Consider the following 17,229-nt stretch of genomic DNA (forward strand, 5'->3'; position numbering starts at 1 on the left):
ATTGTATGCAATATATTTTCAAAGTCTACATAACCAACTGATCACACAAAACAACTCTAAGTTTCTTTATTGTAACCCGTTTTCACCCCACACCATACCACACTCACTTTCAACACTGTTGATTCTTCACAAAGAACATGTAGTAATGACATCATACTATCATAGAAAATTTATGTATAATTATAATAAGAAGGGTCATCTTCCTTTCCAATAAAATTTTGGGTAATTTTTAATGGACTCCTGGACCAAACTCCGACATATCTTTGAACAATGATTCTTTACAGTATAGAATCTACTAAGGCAGAAATCTGGTCCATTACGACAGGAATCTGTTACTCCCTCCACAGCAGTAGTAGCACCCAAGAAGTGACCTATGGCAGTAGAAGCATTGGTAAAATGATTTAAGACCTAAGTCAAGATAATTTACTAAGAAGGATGAGAACACATTAGGGCAGACTTTAGAATCACTTACATTTTATGACCTGAAGGAAAAGCCAGGATAGGATGTGATCCACTAATTTCTTTCTTCATTACTTGATGAGCAATCTCATGCTGTCACAGAACAATAGCTAAGATACAGTCATTTTAAAATAAGAGAAATATACAGCCTCATTCCCTGGGAGGAAAGGGAAAGGAAATGGGTTCTGGATAGGGATGGAAGATGAGGAAGGAGACAGGGAGAAAAAGGTGGAGCTCAGAGCTGCAGGACTTTTTACAATAAAACAAATTACCAGTTAGTCTGAGGTGGATCTTGGGATTAAGATTTTTAACAGCCTTGACGTGAGAGCAGTCGGTTGCCATGGTTTGGAATCACTGTTCTACAGTCATAGTTCAAACCTACCTGTCATTTTCAAAATTCACAATTATAGATTTTTACAGGATTTACGGTCTAATTTTCTTCTAAGTCCACGTGTTATATTCTTACAGTGATTGGCAAAGAGCCAATGAGAATAAAGCTCACAGAAAAGAAACATCTGAACTCTGGGCACAGAATTTGTCATCAAGTATGAAAGATGTTTCAGTTCATCTTGACAAATTCATTTGAGGTGCCTGATATTCACAATATCATGACATCCCCAGGTTCTCAAGGAAGCTGAGGTGGGGAGGTGTAAGTTTGTGCAGCATCAGCCCAGTGGTAGGGAGCTTGCCCAGCAAGGACGGGGACCTGAATCAGATCCTGTGCTCCGAAGAAGGAAAACAAAGACAAAGGCAAGAGCACCAGTTCAGTGAGCAGATACCCTTCTTGATTCAATCCTTAAACAAAGCTGTTATAGGAGGAGGTAGAAGAAAGACGGAGGCCTTGGGCATTAAATGATTTGGGTATTTAGAGTCAATTTTGCAACCAGAATTTAACTTTGTCAAGGATAAATCATGCAGATATAATGACTACAGAGTTACAAGCACTGGCAGGAATTTGGAGGTAAAATCAAAACAAAGTCTAATAAGAGCAATTTGGCTTGGACTTTTGGAGCCCTTGAGCTAAGCAATAGCTTTATCTTTGGTATTCGAACTTATGCACTATTTCTGTCTACAACAGAGATACATCTACAGGAATGCTATAGACATGACTATATCTATAGTCATGGGGTATGAAGCTAAAATTCAGAATTCATTTAAGATGTACATTTTTCATAAAACACCTCCTCTGTATGGTCTCTTTGCCTCTTTTATGGTACCCCCCCCCAGGCTTTGGCTGGTGTAGCAGGTTTTTGTGTGGTTGACTCATTCTGTTTACTCTAATGGGAAGCCTCCCAAAAGACTGTTGTGTTGCTTCTTTGTATATATAGATACAAAACATAACATTGGACTAGTATACCTGAAAAACTAAATGTAGTTCATCTTGTCTTCCTTTTACGTATTTACTAGACGATGTCCTCACATAAACCAGGTAGGAGAATGAGTGGTACGGAAAAGAATGAGACAGAAGGACATACAGTGGCTCATGAAAGAGGACAACTTTTTTCTCATATTGATCTTTACGTTTCTGACAATCTACTCAATTGTATTTTCTAGTCTCCAATTTGAAGTGAATGAGATCTACATGGATGTGCCAGACTATTAGTACATTACCTGGAAATGTCTGGGCAGTGAGCTTCGGCAAAGTTACCTGCAGGTATTAAAATTCTAATATCCCCTTTCTCTTTATGTCCTTTTCCCCACCTCAGAATCAGTATTAGAAAGTGTTTTAAATTCTGTCTTAGTTGCATATATCGACTGTGAAATTTGGAAACCAGTCATCTTAGAGGAAATTTCACTGAAATGCCACTTGGCACTGATATTGATTTCCAAATGTGACTAAATAGCACATCTTAGCACATAACTTCCTCTAACTCCATTCCTGCTAAAAGAAGGGAGGCTGAGATTTTTGTGATCCTAAAAATAATGTCATGGTCAGCATGATCATCTTTGTCTCCCATTATGTCAACACTCATACACAAATAAACAAAAAGCTATAGCAAACCAAGCATCCTTCATTACATAAGTAAGTGTACATTGCATTTAAATGTCTACATTTATAGGCATGTCTGTGCATGGATGTGTATGCATGTTCCCATGTATATCCAGTTGTACATGTCTATGTTGGTGTGTGTTTGTGTAGGCTAGAGGTTGTTGGGAGCTGTTGTCCTCCATCACTTTCCACCTTAGGTAATGACTGTGGGTCTCTAGCAGAATAGGTTGTCTAGTCTGTCTAGCTAGCTAGGAATAGGAATATCCTGTCTTTGTCTCCTAAATGCTGGCATTGCTAACTGATCCTTCTACATACCCATCATTCTTATGGATGTTAGGGGACTAACTCCATTCCTGATGCTCATATGGTAAGCTCTTCACCCACTATACCAAACAAACGTGGCTTATGACCAAGTTTCTAGGAAGCAAATGTGAAAGTAAGCAGATCTAAAGGAGACACAGACCTTATGAACATAACCAGAAAGAAGGTAATCATGTCCTTTAGTTTCTGATTCAAATGTTTCAATGCCCTGCAGCTAATCCACGTGTACCATTTTTATGTGTCCAAATAAAGCCACCAAGTGCATTTTTATTCTATAATAGACAAGTCATTACACTACTGCTGTCAAAATGATTAAATGAATAACAAGGAATACAAAAATGGCATAAACAATTATTCTTTATCCTGTTTAATATATCAGAAACTCAAAATATAGCTATATCATGGGTATTAGCAGACTGCCTTGAAAAAGGTTTTGTATAATTAGATTTTCACACAGAGGCCTTGCAACTATAGTAGCAGCAGGTTTGCTGGACTAATGGAAATTGGAATTGAGGCAATTATGTAGAACAGTGGCAGGAAGCATGGCTTTTAGGAGAATCAGCTTAAAGAAGAAAAGCCCAGTGGCATGTGCATTAATGCTGTCAAAACTCTAAGCAAGATTGGCTCTCTGTGCCAGCTAAGCCCCTGCCTGACTCTGGAAAGTAATTTTCTGAAGCCATGCCAAGCTCTTTGCTTGAAAATAACATCTTAATTGGTTTCTTCTAATAAAATTCAAAATGCTCTTTTGGTGATGATAATACACTCATTGTTTTATTCCAGTTCAACGTTCTGGTCTCCTGAAATGTCCCCAGTATTACTGTTGAGGGAAAGGGAAAGGAGCCCATATGCTTATATTTATAGAGCGACAATCTGGCTAGAAGGATCAACAAAATTGGAAGCTCTTGAGGCCAGAGAGACTGACTCTATAAAGAATGGTTATTTTCAAACTCACATTCCTGTAAAATGGCAGCGAGACTCCAATTTCTTCCCATTCTTTTTCTACGACTTTTAGATACAGATACACAATGATGGTGTTCAAAGGATGGTGATGTGTCTGATTGCCCAATGACACAAATTAAATCTTCCAATGATTGTTTTCAAATTAAAGAATAATTTACATCATTTTCCTCCCATGGGCTTACTGTAATTAGTGTTTGGTTGTCAGAATTTGTTTTTCTCTTTATTTTCAACAGAGTATTATTGTTCTATAAAGATTTTATATTACATATATTTGTGTGTGAGAGAGAGAGAGCGAAAGAGACAGAGACAAGAGCACAGAGAGGCACACATGTGTCACTGGGAGAGCACAGAGTGTACAGATCAAAGATATCTTGTGGGAGTCACTTCTTCTCTTCCACCATGTAGGTTCAAGAGATTGAGTGTCAGGCTTGACAGGAAGTGTCTTTACCTGGTAAGCCAGCTCCCAGATCAACAGTCTGTTCCTGGGTGCTAAACTAAAATGTGTTTTTTCCCCCAGACTCTTAATTTAAACCATATCATTTATGTTCGGATACAGAACCATTCTCCAAGATTCATTCACTTTTTTAGACAGTAAAGATTTGATCTTAAGAAAGATGCTTGATGAAATAATCTGTCAGGCGCTTTTTTAGTATGGTTAACCTGACACTGAGTCAAATTTTTATTTTGATAGGTCAATATTCTGCACTTCCTCTTAGATCATAGATATTGTTTTCTGTAAAATCATATCCCTTTAATTTCTTTGATCTCTCTCTGCCAGAAAGACCTTGGGCACTGCATTATATAATACTGACAAATACTGAGGTATTTGTCATTTTTATACTTTATTATTAGTGCTTCACCTGCTAGTCCATAATACTTAGCATTTACTGGCATCACTTCAAGTCAGTATGGAAGATGCACTTAATATGTAGGAAGAATCATCTACAAACTGGTGATGGGAAACCTGAATTCTAATACATGGAGCACATCAAATTAACCTGATTACAAGAGCAGCAACATGGAAAAGACAAGCGAGGAATTCTAATTAATTTCCACAAATTAAAGAATATAAATGTAAATAATTAGCATGTGTAAGGTTGAAGCCTACATGACATACACAGACTGAACATATTTTACTTTGAAATTTAGGACTATACATGGATATGAGTGTTTGGTGGTGTCACAACAGTTAACCAAAAAAGAGGCAATGAATGTAAAAAAGGTCAAGGAGAGGGATATGGGAGAGACTGGGAGGGAAGGAAATGGAAAAATAATGCAATTACATTATTATCTCAAAAATTAAATAATTTTTAGAAGGGCATATGATATAAAAGAATGATTAATCTTTTTAAAGTAATGAATATGATAGTTGATTTGTCTCAGTCTTAGAAATCTCTTTAAGAGAAATATGTTTGCTATATAAAATTATTTCCAATGTTACTGGCCTGGGTCTATGGGTACATAGGTCAGTTGTGTAATGCTTCTCAAGTCAACTGAGACTCTGGGTTTGATTTTAGTACTGTAAATAAATTAATTAGATAACTAAGATAAAAATCTGTTGTGTAGTTGCCTTAAAATATAAAAATCAAGATCTAATTAAAATTTTAATATAATTAAAGTTAATTTAAAAATTAAGATATAATGAAGCTAAGTGTTGTGTACACTTTAGAGAAAATATCATGAGTTAAGCTTGTTAACATTCATATTCATGGTCTGCTATTTCTTTGGATTTAGTGCCTTGATTTGTAGAGTGCCTCTGCTTTGGCTCATGTTCTGCTTATGATTAATCTTCTTCTTATGCTTTTCCATCCTCTAGTACTCTCAGAACTACTATCAAGCTGTGTGAGGTGAGCAATGACTCAGTCTCTTAGGGCCTCTGTGCAGAGAAATTCTGTAACAGAAGAGATAACATGGAATTCTTCAAAAAGGAGAATGCACTCTGCAGAATTCATGCATTAACCTTGAGTTCTCCAAGGCTGTAAATTCCTACTGGATAAGAAGGGAGGCTTGAAATGATGGCTGAGGAGAAGCCTGCCCCTTGGATGTGAAGAGAGGACTTGCCATTTTTATAGCTCAGCACATTGCTCCCTGACCTAAAATAGCACATAGCTAAGCCCTGGGCTCTGCCTGTCCTGGACTTTTCTTGCCAGCTGGTCCTCTGTGTTAGCAACCGTCTCACCTCTCTTCTCTTCCCTTTGTAGTGTGTTCTCTTTGACAACTGAAGCAGCCCTAATCCAAATATAAAAGTTCAGAAAGCAAAGGAGTGTTGGGATCTTCTCGGGGATGTGAAGCATCTTCACCCAATCGTTTATGAATCATTTTTGTTCATAGTCATGGGATGAAAACAAAAAGGATAGTGTTCTTAGGGGTCCTCCAATAAAACATGTGGAGGAAGTGGGAAAACTAGGCAAATTCTGGTTCTTAGGCAACGCTGCAGGTCTGTGAAGATGGCATGAGCATCACTATTTCTTTACGAGAAAGCATAAGACGCATGACCCTCCGGAATGTCCCTTGATCACTCTCCAAGACAAATGATGAGAGTAAATGATACGTTTTTCCATAGAGTACTTTCACCTGAGCTCTGCTTCCTCTCCCAGTCACAATACCAGATCTTTCCCACAGCAAACAAACATCTATGTTCTGGAGAAGGATTCACAGGTACTTCATAGTGGTTTGCCATTTCAAGGAACAGCAAAAACCCTTTAGCTCTCTTCTTTTCTGGCTCCCATATCTCGGTAGTTTCTGCATGCAGGGTCATTTGACTTAATGATACAAATTAAACTCAGGCTCTTTGGCACATGCTTTTCACTGAACTGTTCCACAGGCCCATCAGATCTGTGTATTGGAATACTTGGAATAAATAGGTTACTGTGATCCACGACTACCCTCTGAGCTGTGTAGAGCACTGAGCAATTTGCTCACACTGTATGCATAATATTTTTGATCTTCCTATCCTGACTTTCTCTGTTCCACTTCAACCTGTTGGACTCTGCAGTGGGCTGTGTTATTCTCTGACGTAATGGGAGAGAGCGAGTTTTATGAAATGCCATCTTCGTTTTGATTTTAGTAGGTCCTGGAACTAATTCTACAAGTGTTTGTAGAAATGGTTCCAGCTCTCCAGAGCTCTCCAGTCTGACATGACAACTTCTATTTTAATATGTTCCCTTTGTATTCCTAGGATATCAAGCCAGGTACTTAATTTTCTGATCTGCATTTTGAGGCTAGAAATATTGCTTACCATACAGTATTTTTAGAGTAACACGAAGTACCACACACTATATAGAATATTTCCTGCAATAGAGACCACGTTAATGATAGCTGCTATAAAATAAATACAAATTACTAAACAGTTTTTTATCAACATAGAAGACAAAAAATTCAGAATTAAGAAGAAGAGTAAAAGACAAAATTCTACCTGTCTGATCTGAGACACTCCCTCTCCATCCCTTTGGGGCATTATGTACTTTTATACTGGCATAATATCATAACCTCATATTTTGATATCAGAACAAGATTTAATAGAATCTGAGGAAATTTGCCAAGAATAAAAATAATGCTTTCAAGAATAATACACAGACTTTCAAATACATCCTAAGTATTTCTGAGAATATATAAATAGCATATCATAGAAATTATTTCCATTCTAATATTTTTCAAGTCATCCTTTGTAATACCTGAACTTAAATTTCTTCTCTTCAATTCAGGCTTATGAATGAGATTGACTCTATGTGAGCTTGCCAGACTCCTATAGTCATAGACAGGAAAAACTGGGTTTCTGCTCTTTTTCTCTCATCTCCTCATCTTTTAATTGATCTCAACATGCTGTTTTACATTAAATCCTAGAGTTACCCTTCTCAGTGTTCTGTCTTAGTGACATCTGACCCACATTTGCATTTATCAGTAACATTGTCATGAAAGAAAGAGTTAAGTATTTTTTTTTATTTATTCTGGGCCCCTTGTTGAGTTTGGGTTCATTACAAAAATTGCAGGTGAGCAAGATCCTTAAATGGCACTTAACTTAGGCTTCTGGAAGGAGCCTACAAAGGCACCGCAGTCCCCTGCTTTCCTGAGAAGGAAAAACTTCAGATTTATTGCATCCACAATGAGCATTCTCCGAATGAATGGAGAAATCAGGAACAACCGGCTTTATTTTTATCTCTCGGGGTAACCACAAGACAATCTGTTTTCAACAACTGTGCCTGCTAATGTCAATGTTAGCGGAGTTCATGAAAAACTAATTCATTATTTTCAGTTTATTATCCAATAACAGTTCTTCCAGCTTTGCATGTGGCTCACTAATTCTCCAGGGTCCTTTTATGTGTTGCTTAATTAACTGAGGTGCTTGTCAAACGAGGCAGATAGTATAAGATAAAAGATGTTTTGTCTTTTTTAATCCAAAGTGAAATTCTCTCATTTGCATACTATTCATGGCCTGAGGACTTTCACAGCTTATTACTGAATATTCAGCAGTGGATAAAAAGGCAAAAAGGAAGACAGAGTGAAGAGTAAATCAAGGGTCCGAGGCAAGGTTTGTCCCTACCCTTTATGCTCCTGTTTCCAAACTCTGAACTTGCCTTCAATCACCTCTGTGCATTGAAGCCAGTTGCATTCTTATCTAGTGGTGAGACTTAGGCTTGAGCTGGAAGATTTGTCAGTGTTAGCAAAGAAAAAGATATGAAATAGGAAATCCTCAGGGAGTTTCAATCCTGTGAGTGCCATTTCCTTTCTGAGGTCCACGTAACATAATCAGTAGCTGATGTTTAAAAAGCAATCTTCCAGTGGGATGTCTGCTATTCTAGTGAGCAGAGACCAGCAATGAATTACAGACTCATATAGTCAACTTCTCTACCATCTGTTTTTTCATGAGTACCTTGATAGTTATGAATTTTAAGCCAAAAGAAAATGTGAAGAGACAGCTAAACTTCAGCCAATAGAAGGAGATGACTGACAGACAGAATGATTTCGATGGCTTATTTAGACCAACTTAGTCTTATACTATTTAGTTTAAGATATTATTTCCTTGACATAAGAATACATTCAGCAAAAGAGATGCCTTAGCACTTAGTATTATGTTTTAGGTAGTGCTTGGTAATTTACATGTTTTCTGAGGCCAGAAAACCTCCATGTGAGTAAATTATTTCTTTTTCTTTTGTACATTTTTCAAGACAGGGTATCACTATGTAGTCCTGTTTGTCCTAGAACTCATCTATAAATCAGGGTGGCCCTGAATTCCCTCGGATTTACAAGCTTCTGTCTTAAGAGTGCTCAGCGTAAAGGAGTGGGCCGTGACACAGGGCATAGTGATGTCTTTAGTAAGAGATTGTCTCTACTGAGCCACCTTAATAATCTCAGCTACCCCTCAGTGGTAAAACATAGCTACTTAAAGTTTGTTATTTTGATGTAACAATAATACATGTCCCCATAAGCTCACATCAAAGTCATTATTCTAAGGACTAAGCCACAGTGAGGCTGAAGCTGGATCCCTTTTCAGTTCTCTATACTGAACGCATTCCAAAGGCAAATATTTCGGGATTTCAATATATTCACATTTGATATGAAAAATATCTAAAACTTTAAAACCACATATAGCCGGGCAGTGGTGGCGCACACCTTTAATCCCAGCACTTAAGGAGACAGAGGCAAGTGGATTTCTGAGTTCAAGTCCAGCCTGGTCTACAGAGTGAGTTCCAGGACAGCCAGGGCAGGGCTATACAGAGAAATACTGTCTCAAAAAAACAAAAACAAAACAAAACAACAACAACAAAAAAAAAAACCCAACCCAAACCAAACCAACCAAAAAACCCCCCATATATATATATTTTGCATAATATATATCAGAAGATATATATGAGGTTCTAAAGTATATATATGGAAATTTACTCATTTTTCATAGACAATTTTCATACATATAATTGATATTATCATGATGTCAGGGAGCAGCTCCTTGTTTGTGGTGAGCCCTAACTGCCACTCTAGAAACAGATATTCATGGTAATGAGTGAATCTTGAATTAAAATAAGTTTTGATATCTTTCTATCATACAATACCTTAGCTAAACTACAGCCATCTTTAAAGGAATTTGCTTAAACTACAGCCATCTTTAAAGGAATTTGGCTATTAGTATATATATGCATATGTATATATACACATATATATACATATATGCCTATTTAAATATATGTCCAAATATTTTCATATTATCAAATCATAGAATGTATAATGAATATCCCTTACTTAATTATAAATGAATTATGGTATTTTTACTTTATACAAAGGTAAATGTCATACACATCACAACTGTATGTGATACTTTTACTAGAGCTAATCAGAGATGCTTCATAGTAGAAATGTATTCAACAGTTGAAGAGGACAGTTCTTCAAAATATGTCAGTATAAAAATGGAAACAAAAGACCTGAAACAAAACCTGACAGAATATGAAGGAGAAACACACAGATACATAGTTTAAGAGTCCATCTGCTTCTGCTAGCAATTGAAAAACAAATAGATAGAAAATAAATAAGTATATAAAAACATTATTAACCATCTAGTTCTACTTGTGTTTCTTCATATACCTTGTGCAGTAAAAGCAGAATATACATTATTTTCAATATAGACCAAATTCTGTTATAAAATGTTTAAATAAATTTTGCATAATTGTGAACACACAATATGTGTTCTTTCAGGAAATTAAGTCAGAAATCTACAAAAATATTTTTTAAATGCAAATATTGATGAATCACCAATATAGAGGTAAAATGAAGAAATAGCTAAGCAAATAAGAAAAAAAAACTGACTGAATAAATGCACGTTAACAAAGTCTGTGGTAGACATTTAAGAAAAATATATAGCATGAATAAAAATACTAGAAGAAAGAACTAAATTCCATTAGGTGAGCTTCTATGCAAGGAATTTTCCAACAGAAAAACATATTGAACAATGTTCAATATGAAAAAAATAATTCATAGTAAATTTTAGTGGATAAATTAATGATTATTTAACAGAAAACATGAGAAAAAAATTTTAATTCTGCATATTTAAAGAGATAGCTAATCAACTAAGACATACTATGTGTACACGGTGCTTATCTCAGGAATGAAGTGGAGAACATTACTACAGACCCTACAGACTAAGGAAAGATAAAATGAAATATGATAAATAACTTTTATTTTTAAGACTATATTTTGTTTTCAAAAAGAAATAATATTTAAACCATTTACCACAATAATTGGATTTATATAATTCAATATGGAAACATTATCTGAAGCACAGAAACATTTTCTTAAACATTTAAAGATAGCTGATTCATTTTATCAAGTCACTAATTTCCGGAAATAATATATAATAGAATACCTCTGGGGAGAAGACAGAACTTTTTACAAGGCTTTGCCTAGTATACTAGGCTCTCTCCTTGAACACGGGTATTTACCTCTTTCCACAAAATCCTTACTGATTGTAATATTTTTGATATGGACAAAAAAGGATCAACATAAATAAAGCAAGGAAATCTGAATCTGTGTATCTTATTGGTTTTTAAGGCAACAATAATCAGTCCAAATAGCACTGGCAGAACATTTCTATGTGTTTCAAAGATATTCAGAATAAAATAAGAATTGTAAAACTTACAAAGTATCTAATAGAAGTCTCCATTTAATAATATAAAGGATTCATCTAGCAGGAATGTAAGTAATTTACATCATCTGACATACATTCCAGGTAGGACTGATAGCCATCTCCTTGACCTGCACTAGATCAACATAGAAAGCCAGCCAGTCAATCACAGTTCTCCAAATGTTATCACTCCATCACTCCACTGCAAGGAGGGACGGAATGTGGATGCTGAAGGTAGTTCTTTTTCACACACCTTTACATTGACACCAGTGTTTACTTGGAGTTCAAGTATGACAAGTCTGAACAGTTTTTAATCATGTTTTAGCCAAGAAGAGACGGACAGGAGACCCAGGTTCAGGGAGGGAGAAGATTAGAAGACAAAAGAGGGAGCAGACAAGGTACTAAAGAGGGCTTGCAGACACAAGACCAGTGAAACAACTAAACCTCTGTCTGATGCAAGGATAGTTTCCTCGGATTCCTTCCAATTCCAGACTTTAGGGTCAAAAAATAGTGCCAAAGATTTGAAATATAAAATAAGACCTAGGTTTGTGTTTAAATAAATATGCAATCATATACCCCACAACCCTGCATCTAACATTTATACCTTGATGTTAAGAATGAACTTTTCAAAGTTAGTGGCTGTAGATCAAGGCTAAAATTACAATGGTCATAATGCTGCATCAGGAGAATTATCAGAAGTTCAAGACTAGACTGGGCTACACAATGGGTTCCAAGCCCACATAGCTACAGTGTTAGACAATGTCTCAAAAAATACCTGAATGAAAAACACTTTGGAGGAAACTTTGTAACTTGTTTTGCATTATTCTAAAATAGTTACTAAAAGTAATGGAACTCTTAAATAATAAGAAATTTATCCATGATAATTAGGTAAATGGTAAACTCTCAAGAATTTGATCTTAAATTAATTATTGAAACTTGTACACTTTAACTATTTTTCTTTAAGTTATTTTTCATAACATATTGATTAATATTTATGACTTTATTTTAGGAATGTTTGAAGCTATCATCTTAAAAGTTAAGAATTTAATTTAGATTATTCTTGTGGGTATATCTTTTCAAATCAGTATTGGAGTTAGAAAGATGGCTCTATGGTATGTAATTCTATTCTAACTGTTGAGTCCTAATAATTTTGAGATGAACAAGTGTGAGGAACTATTTATTTATAGGTTGATTATTTTGCCATGCCATAGTCTACATAACTCCCACATTAGGGCAACCTATCTTTTGTGGATCTGTTTTGATTTAAAACTGTTTAAGCAATAGACATACAATATAAAGTCTATAATAACTTACATTCTCTATAGAGTACTGACACTGTTTTCTAAAGACACAACTTTTTCTGGAAAACATAAATTGTACTTGTTTCTTTAAAGACAAATTTGCTGAAGTATCTTAAGTGACTAATGACTTGTTGCAATGACTCCTGCATTTACACAGAAAGTCTGGGTTAGTGTTAATGACATAGAAGGGACCAGCCTTAGATAACTGGTCTACCAGACCATGTCATCTCCTTCCACTGTAAGAAAAATATAGGTAATTATACTTTTCCTTGAGGTTTCTTTCCTTCTTTCTTTCCTTCCTTCCTTCTTTCCTTCCTTCCTTCCTTCCTTTCTTCCGTTTTTCTTTCTCTCTTTCTTTCTTTCTCTCTCTTTCTCCCTCTCTTTCTCTCTTTCTTTCTCTCTGTCTTTCTTTCTCTCTTTCTTTCTTTCTTTCTTTCTTTCTTTCTTTCTTTCTTTCTTTCTTTCTTTCCTTTCTTTCTTTCTTTCTCTGCATTGATAATGTCAACTTCAGAAACAAAATACAAACAACTGTAAAATGTTTCTGTGATTCAAGAAAAGTAGAAAGATTCCAAAGCAGTTATTGTTGCCCCTGTTCTTCACATCTAAACAGCATGACTATGGTTTCAAGGGTAAATGTCAGGCACAAAGGTTAAAGGTGCAATTAGAAGCTCACACTCAATAAGCTCTAAATATGGCTTCTCTGTTGCTCACGGTGACCTTAGGGGAGCACTTAAGAACGTAAAAAGAAAGGGAAAAAAGGACTGGTAAGTGTCAATCAATGTGCTTTCTGCAATTCCTCTGTGAAGGCCTTAGAGTACCCTCATCGAAAGCAACTAAGCACATGCAATGACAGGGTTTGTGTAAAACTTGGAAACGTAAACACAAATGGTCCTGAAGACATTTCTCATCTAGTTCATATTTTATCTGCCAAGTTAATATGGGTTACATTACTAACCCAACCACCCATCTAGAATGGATGAGAGCAGTATACATTAACCTCATGTACACATTTGGTAACCACACCCTCAAAGCACCATATGGCTTTTTATATAAATCACTATTTGAAATTATTACTTTTCTAAGCTTAAGAAAACAATGTTTTATACAACAATAATCAATGCACTGTCCCGAATATTTTTATGTAATTTTCACCTCACTAGGAAAAAAATACCAACCATGGGGAATAGAAACAAAAACAAAACCAAAAACAACCCAAACTTTAGAACAACTCCAGTTTTGAAGCAAAAACTTGGAACTTACTGGAGTTACTACAGTGACAAAGCCCATGTAGCCCATTCTATTTATGAAGTTTGTCGAGAAGGGGCTGCATTCCAGCACAACCAGATGACATAGAAGATGCTACACTTTAAGCTCTTTATTATCTCCCTGGAATATGCGTTCAACCCAGATGAAACTTAAGGGGAAAACGTAAGGTAGCACACGCATTTCATAAATGCTTCCTCCAATGCAATGTTAACCAATAATAAATATCATGGCATTTAAAGAGTAGCCTGGTAATATTTTGAGAGCCAAATAATGTGATTTGAATCTCTTCAGTATGTTAAGCTTTCATCTGAGTAAGAAAGAAAAAAGAAAAACAAGACCTCCAACAATGTTTTTTGAAAGTGTTATCAAATTTCTTACCATCAAATGTTAAATAAACTCTTGCTTGGGGCTGGGAAGATCCTCGTACACAAATGGAACAAATAAATACTCCAACCAACACACAAATCGCCCGGAATGCCATTTCTTCTGATTTGGGAATTAATATCCAAGGGAAAATACCTTTAGAGGAAAGATAAGAAGAGATTTGTGGAATATTCTTTAACTTTTTGGTAAACCAGAGATAACAGCTTTGAGAAATGCAGCTTAAGGTCTGCAGTCAGCAAGCAGTAGGAGGTGCTATGACTTTACTTCTCAAATGGAAACCTTTGAATTTATTTGTGTCTGAAAGTCTTTGCAACAGACAATTCTTTTATCATCCCATAAAAATGATGCTGACATCAAAGCAGAACAAAGCATCTGAAAAAACTTAATTGATTCCCTCCAACGAATCTCAATACCTCATCTCTATAGAACCCATTCAATTATACTGACAGAGTATTGAAGATTGAAAATACTCTCCCTAATAAATACAGTAGATTCCACCATCCTATTCATGGGTACCCATTCATTCCATGCTCACTAATTCTTCTGGATTAATTGCCTCTGAAATAGTGTTTCCATACATAAATCTACCTGTGCTCCATCCCTGATTATTAAATCACCCCAATCAGTTATCTGCCAGTGTATGCAGATGACCAGGCAGTGGTTAAGTGATGCAGATGAGGTAACCATGGACTCCTGCCAAATTTAAACCAATGACCTCGTGGTGAGTAATCCACTGGAGCCCCATATCCATCAAGGCATATTTTACATAAATCAGCCTCATATCCACCAAGGCATATTTTACGTAAATCATCCAAGAGTGCGCCATCAAAATTTCAAACAATGAATCAAAGAGACAATATTCTTGTTTGAAAATTGTAGCTATAAAATTAATATAAGCTATTAACTAATGTCTAAGTATAAAGGGAGGCCAGGTACTGTTAGAACAAACCTATATGAGCCCCACTGGCCATCACAAATCCCATCACTTCTCATGTAGTGTAATTATACAGTAAAATGACAAGCAGGTCTAGTCTGGAAATGCAACCTTACAGATCTTGTGCTATATAGCTTTTTAAATTGAAAATACATTATTGATTCTATTCAATAAGGAAGTGAGGTTAAAAATTGAAAAGGCTGTTTCTCTGGCACAGAAGGAAAGGACAATTAAACAAAGAATGCAATCTCAAAGAAAAATCTAAACTGGTCTCATTGGTAGCACGTATGCTGCAAGAGTGCAACATGAAACTCTCTGCCTCTACCACACAGATGGAGGAGACCCTAGAGATGTTTGTGTTGGTAATTTTCAAAAGAAACAGTTTCTTCCTGCTTCCACAACCTCTTCACCCTGTCATCCCTAAATTAACTTAGAAGAAAATTGATTTTTATGGGTGACTCTCCCTTAGAATTTTACCCCTGGGATTTGTTGACTTAGTAGTTAAAACCAGGGGGAAGGGATACTATTAATATGTCCAACCTTAGTCTGTTTATTAACCAAGTTAGAAACATTTGTACATTTTTAAATATTGCTATTACCAGTACATAATCCGGTATGCCTCTCCTAAAAAAAGATATGCTCCATAAATTGCGAAGAACATCGCCTAGATGACATGGAAGATCAGACAGCTCTGATCTATCAGAATACCCTAGTTTCAGTCCCACCTAGTGATGGGCTGTGACTGCCATCCCCCGCCCAAATCCTTACAACTTAGTCCCTTTAAGTCGCACACTTAAAAGTGATGGCTAGTGCTTGGTCATCTATTATGAGTAAATACGAGAGTATAAATATGTTATGTAGCTTCCACCGATTTTTTCCCCTTAGAAGACACTGGTGCAACTTAAAGTCTTGGCAGGTGCCACAGCCTCCAGTCAGGCTCAGCTCCTCCCGGAGCGCTTTCCTCATGAGCCGCGTGGGCTCCTAAGAAAATACTCAGACTTGAGCACACCAAAGGAAAAACAAGTCAGTACACAGACCCAGAAAAGTTCTATTTCAGTAACTGAGTAAGACTGAAAATCTGAGTCCGGCTTACCGAGGTGGGAAAAGATCCAGGAGAAGTCAGCCACTTGCTCCGGGTTTGGATTTCCAGTCCCCTAGGTCCTTTCCCCAGAAGACCTTTAAAGACTTAGTGAGTCCGGAGGGTGGAATTCCTGCCGGCCGGTGCTGAGTTTCTTTGTAGCAGAATCCCGGGCGGCAGAGCCGGGGCACCCGGAGCCCTTCTCCACGTCGCTCAACCCCGCACCACGGAGTGAATGGCAAGTGGCCGGGCGCCGGGGGCGAGCGCTCGGTGTCCGATTACAGCGACGCGGCGCGCGGCTGAGGCTGCCCGGGCGCACCGCCCAGCCGGCTGCAGCAGCGGCCCCGCGTGGCCCGCCGCATCTGCACGGGCCGCCGCCCCACCCAGGGAGCGCCTGGCCGCCGGTGGCGGCGAGCCTGAGGGCGGAGCACAGGCTGGCCTCGGCGCGGGAAGGCTCTGCTACAGGCTAGACTCTTCTCCGTAGCACTGCCTTTCGCAGTGAACAGTCGCTGAGCGCGCTCAGACAGTTTTGCTATGCGCGCCTCTTGAAAAGCATGCAGGCTTGGCTAGGCTGTAAATATCCGAGTGCAAAGCAGTTGTTTTGCCAGAGGAAGATTCCCTGCATCCTTTTAAGGCAAAGAGTTACCGTTTTAAACCGGCTCGGATCTTGTCTTCACCCTGAAGCAAAATTTCTAAAGCTAGAGGAGAGTAACCTACCTCCCTTTCCCAGAAGTGTAATCTGTTGACTATTGTTTCCTGCCGCGTTTCCCTAAAGTCCTGAAATCAGTAATTATGCTGACCTTTCCACACTGAATCATATCCAGCACCTTCCTCTCCGGGACACTCCCAAAACAGAAGTTGTAAGAATTTTCACGTTTTTGTTTTGTTTTCAAGAATGCTGTTTGGGACTCATAAATCTACACACAG

At 37.2% G+C, this 17,229-nt stretch overlaps 1 protein-coding gene across 1 annotated transcript in view; it reads right to left on the reverse strand.

The window, feature by feature from the left end:
• The window catches only part of Sema3c (semaphorin 3C), a 162,372-nt gene extending 145,362 nt beyond the window's left edge, over positions 1 to 17,010 (reverse strand). Inside the window, exons 1-2 of the mRNA XM_021161998.3 lie at positions 16,318 to 17,010; positions 14,285 to 14,425 (exon numbers count right to left, since the gene is read on the reverse strand). Coding sequence (XP_021017657.1) covers positions 14,285 to 14,387 — 103 coding nt within the window. The 5' untranslated portion in view covers positions 14,388 to 14,425; positions 16,318 to 17,010. The remainder of the gene's footprint in view (positions 1 to 14,284; positions 14,426 to 16,317) is intronic.
• Positions 17,011 to 17,229: the final 219 nt, after the last annotated feature.

Source organism: Mus caroli, unplaced genomic scaffold, assembly GCF_978045245.1.
Source record: "Mus caroli unplaced genomic scaffold, Mus_caroli_1 scaffold_4, whole genome shotgun sequence".
Classification (NCBI taxonomy): domain Eukaryota; kingdom Metazoa; phylum Chordata; class Mammalia; order Rodentia; family Muridae; genus Mus; species Mus caroli.